General features: G+C 37.6%; 1 protein-coding gene across 1 annotated transcript; it reads left to right on the top strand.

Moving 5' to 3' along the window:
• Positions 1 to 1,844: 1,844 nt before the first annotated feature.
• LOC125475435 lies at positions 1,845 to 2,597 on the top strand. Its single transcript, XM_048580164.1, has one exon. The coding sequence runs from the start codon at positions 1,845 to 1,847 to the stop codon at positions 2,595 to 2,597; it is 753 nt and encodes a 250-aa protein (XP_048436121.1).
• The last annotated feature ends 428 nt before the right edge of the window (positions 2,598 to 3,025 follow it).

Below are 3,025 nucleotides of genomic sequence, written 5' to 3'. Positions count from 1 at the left end.
TGGATGAGATATTCTTGTGACGAGACATGGAGAGTTCTTTTGTGAGAAGAATGCTATGTAATTCATCCAAAGAATTGGAAGGCAGGCGAAGCATGAGTGAATCAATGAAAGATTCGAACTCATTTGGTGAACCAGCTAGTGTTGCCGCCATTAAATCACAATCGGAGATCGGTGCTCCAGTTGTAGAGAGAGACTCAGAGATCTCTTTCAACTATTGCAGATATTCAGACATGGATTGAGAGCCTTTTCTATATGGCTTGGAGACGAGATCGAAGTTGATGAATATGATCATCAGAAACACCACCAAAACGTTGCTCAAGCATGATCCAGAGATCGCGAGAGGAAGATACACTAACAGTAAAGAGAATTACATATTCAGAAAGTGTAGAATTCAACCAGATCAGAAGATTTGATCTTTCTCATACCAGAGGTTAAATGTAAGGTTTATAAAGTGATTTGGGAGAAAGGGAGGTGGACACACCTCAGTTCCATCAACAATTCCAATAAGCTTATAGCGACGAAGAATTGGTGCAAACAGTGCACGCCATAGAAGGTAGTTGGAGTGTTTAAGCTTGATTGGCCATACTTCCAATGTTCTGAATCATAAGAGATGTAAATTAAGGTTTTGAGAAGAGGAATTGGGGCCTGGATGTTGAAGCGATTCATGTTGAGATGATGAATCAGAAGGAGAAGCCATGGCAACAGAGATGAAAATTCTTCAAGATAATTAAGAAATCAAAGATGTGTAACGAAGACGATGAGGATCGTGAATGCCGGAAGGTAGGAGGCGAATGATACCATATAGAAACTCAAGACTTTCTCTAGAAGCTTTTCTTAGAAAGTAAGAAAAATATGCTTCTCATTAATTAACAAATGAAGAATACAACCATTAATGTATAGCCTTTGACTATTCTCTCCCTAACTAACCAAAACATAATACTTTACAACACACCTATAACAAACTAATAACCATAAGTTGTTATGACTTGGCATATTCATCTTTATTTAGGTGGCTGAAGTTGTTTGTGAGATAATATCGAATTTTTTTACGAACTACACTTGTTTTACTTGCCCTTGTTTGTGTGTCTTTTTGTGTATAGGAAACTAGTAGGCGGAGAAAAGTTGAGTATTCCATTTATGTTAAAAATGTTGAGTGCAAGTTCAACGTCCAAAAATAAATGAAGAAGGGAAGATCTGTCAGTGCTGGCAGTGGAAGTGTTCAAGGATGCAATCGACGCTTTGTTGAGAATTAAGCTGCATACTAAGCTTAAATCAACCTGCAGATGACAATCATGCAGATTGAAAGTGAAGAGAATGAAGAATTCGAAGAGATAAAGAACTTGCCTTTTTTAGAAATAGCCGTTAGCTTTAAAGTTGTAACAGCTAGTTTTATTTCCTATTTTAGAAACCTACACAACTGTTATTCTTATCTGTTTGGGATGTACTGTGTTATTCGATCTTCCTTCAAGTGGAAGGATCGTAGCCTCCGATGACCTGAATGGCTGGAGATGAGTCCTTGATCCCTGAAAATAGGATCTGAGCATTTGACTAATTAGAAGAATATAGGCTTGTATTCTATGAGTTTTTCACATAGAAAAAATACTGAACATTCTCATTTTCTTAGTGTTCTTCCTTCTCTGCATAGATTTTCTGGTTTAAAGTTTCAATCTTTGTTTGTTAATCAATGTAAAACATAAAGTTTGATACCATTTCAACATGGTATCAGAGCTTTAGGTCTGATTCCAGAAAGGGCGTAAATTGTGAGAGAGGTTCTTTCTGAAAAATTCCTAGAAGGGATAAAGGTGGTTCCTTTATTGGTTGGTTCACTGATATTGACTAAGAAAATGGTCGGATTAGGTTTTTCAAGTGGAGATTTACGAACTCCACAGTTTGATAGTGCAAACTACAATTTTTGGGCTATAAAAATTGAGACTATCCTCCTAGCACATGATCTATGGGATGTAGTAGAGATCAAAGTACAACCGCAACCGATTCTTGAGGAGGAAGAAGGCTCTGGAGATGAAGAAAGTGAGGCTGAACAAGTTTCAGTGGAAGCACCCACCATCTCCAGAGAAGACAAAATCAAAAACACCAAGGTGCTGAGTGTCATTCAAGGAGCGATAACTGATGAGCTCTTCCCTCACATTAGAAACGAAAAGATTGCAAAAAGGGCTTGGGATATTCTGAGAAAAGAGTTCAGAGGAGATAAAAATGTAAGAGCTGTAAAACTTCAAGCAGTTAGGGCAGATTTTGAGTATATGAGAATGACAGATGGTGAAAACCTAGATGACTATTTGGCTAGGTTTTTTGGAATTGTGAATAATTTGAAATCACTTGGTGAAGATGTGTTTGAAAAAAGGATTGTGCAAAAACTATTGATCAGTCTAAGTAGAAGGTATAAGTCCATTATGTCTATCATTAAGGAAACTCGACATCTGGATACTATTAAAGTTGAAGAAGTCATTGCATCCATCAAAGTCTATGATAAAAGGGAAGACTTGCATGATGAAAGGGATAAATTGATAGAAACTGAGAGAGCCTTTAGTAGCCTCAGAGTTGGCAATAACCAAGCCACTGGTACCTACAAAGGTTCATAGAGTAAGCCAAATCAAAAGTGGCAGGGACAATACAAAAATGGATCAAATTGGTCTTAAAGTGGAAACTTGAACAACAATAATGGCTCAAGCTGGAACAACAGTTCTGGAGAAAATTGGAACAATAGGTTCAATTCACAGAACAAGCAAGGGAGTAGTAATCCATGTGGTGTGAAACCACAGTGTCAAGTTTGTCAGAAATATCATTTTGGTGTGTGCAAATACAAAGGAAAAGCCAAGTGTGGAAAATGCAACCGGTTTGGTCATATTGCAAATGACTATGATAGTCATAAGCAAGTAGCTAACTGTGCAAAGGAAGAAGAAGTAACCACAGGAACCATGTTCTATGCTTGTCACTCTTCAATTATGCAAGATAGAAGTGTATGGTTTGTGGACATTGCCTGCAGCAACTACATGACATCTCAGGAGTC

The sequence above is a fragment of a genome, unplaced genomic scaffold, assembly GCF_019419815.1.
Source record: "Pyrus x bretschneideri cultivar Hongxiangsu unplaced genomic scaffold, Pyrus_bretschneideri_v1 Contig15, whole genome shotgun sequence".
In the NCBI taxonomy this organism is placed as follows: domain Eukaryota; kingdom Viridiplantae; phylum Streptophyta; class Magnoliopsida; order Rosales; family Rosaceae; genus Pyrus; species Pyrus x bretschneideri.
The sequence above is the reverse complement of the archived record's forward strand: the minus strand, read 5'-3'. Positions and strand labels throughout refer to the sequence as shown.

Excerpts from the sequence above, each read along its gene's own strand:
- LOC125475435 (XM_048580164.1), top strand. The coding sequence starts at position 1,845 with ATGGTCGGATTAGGTTTTTCAAGTGGAGATTTACGAACTCCACAGTTT.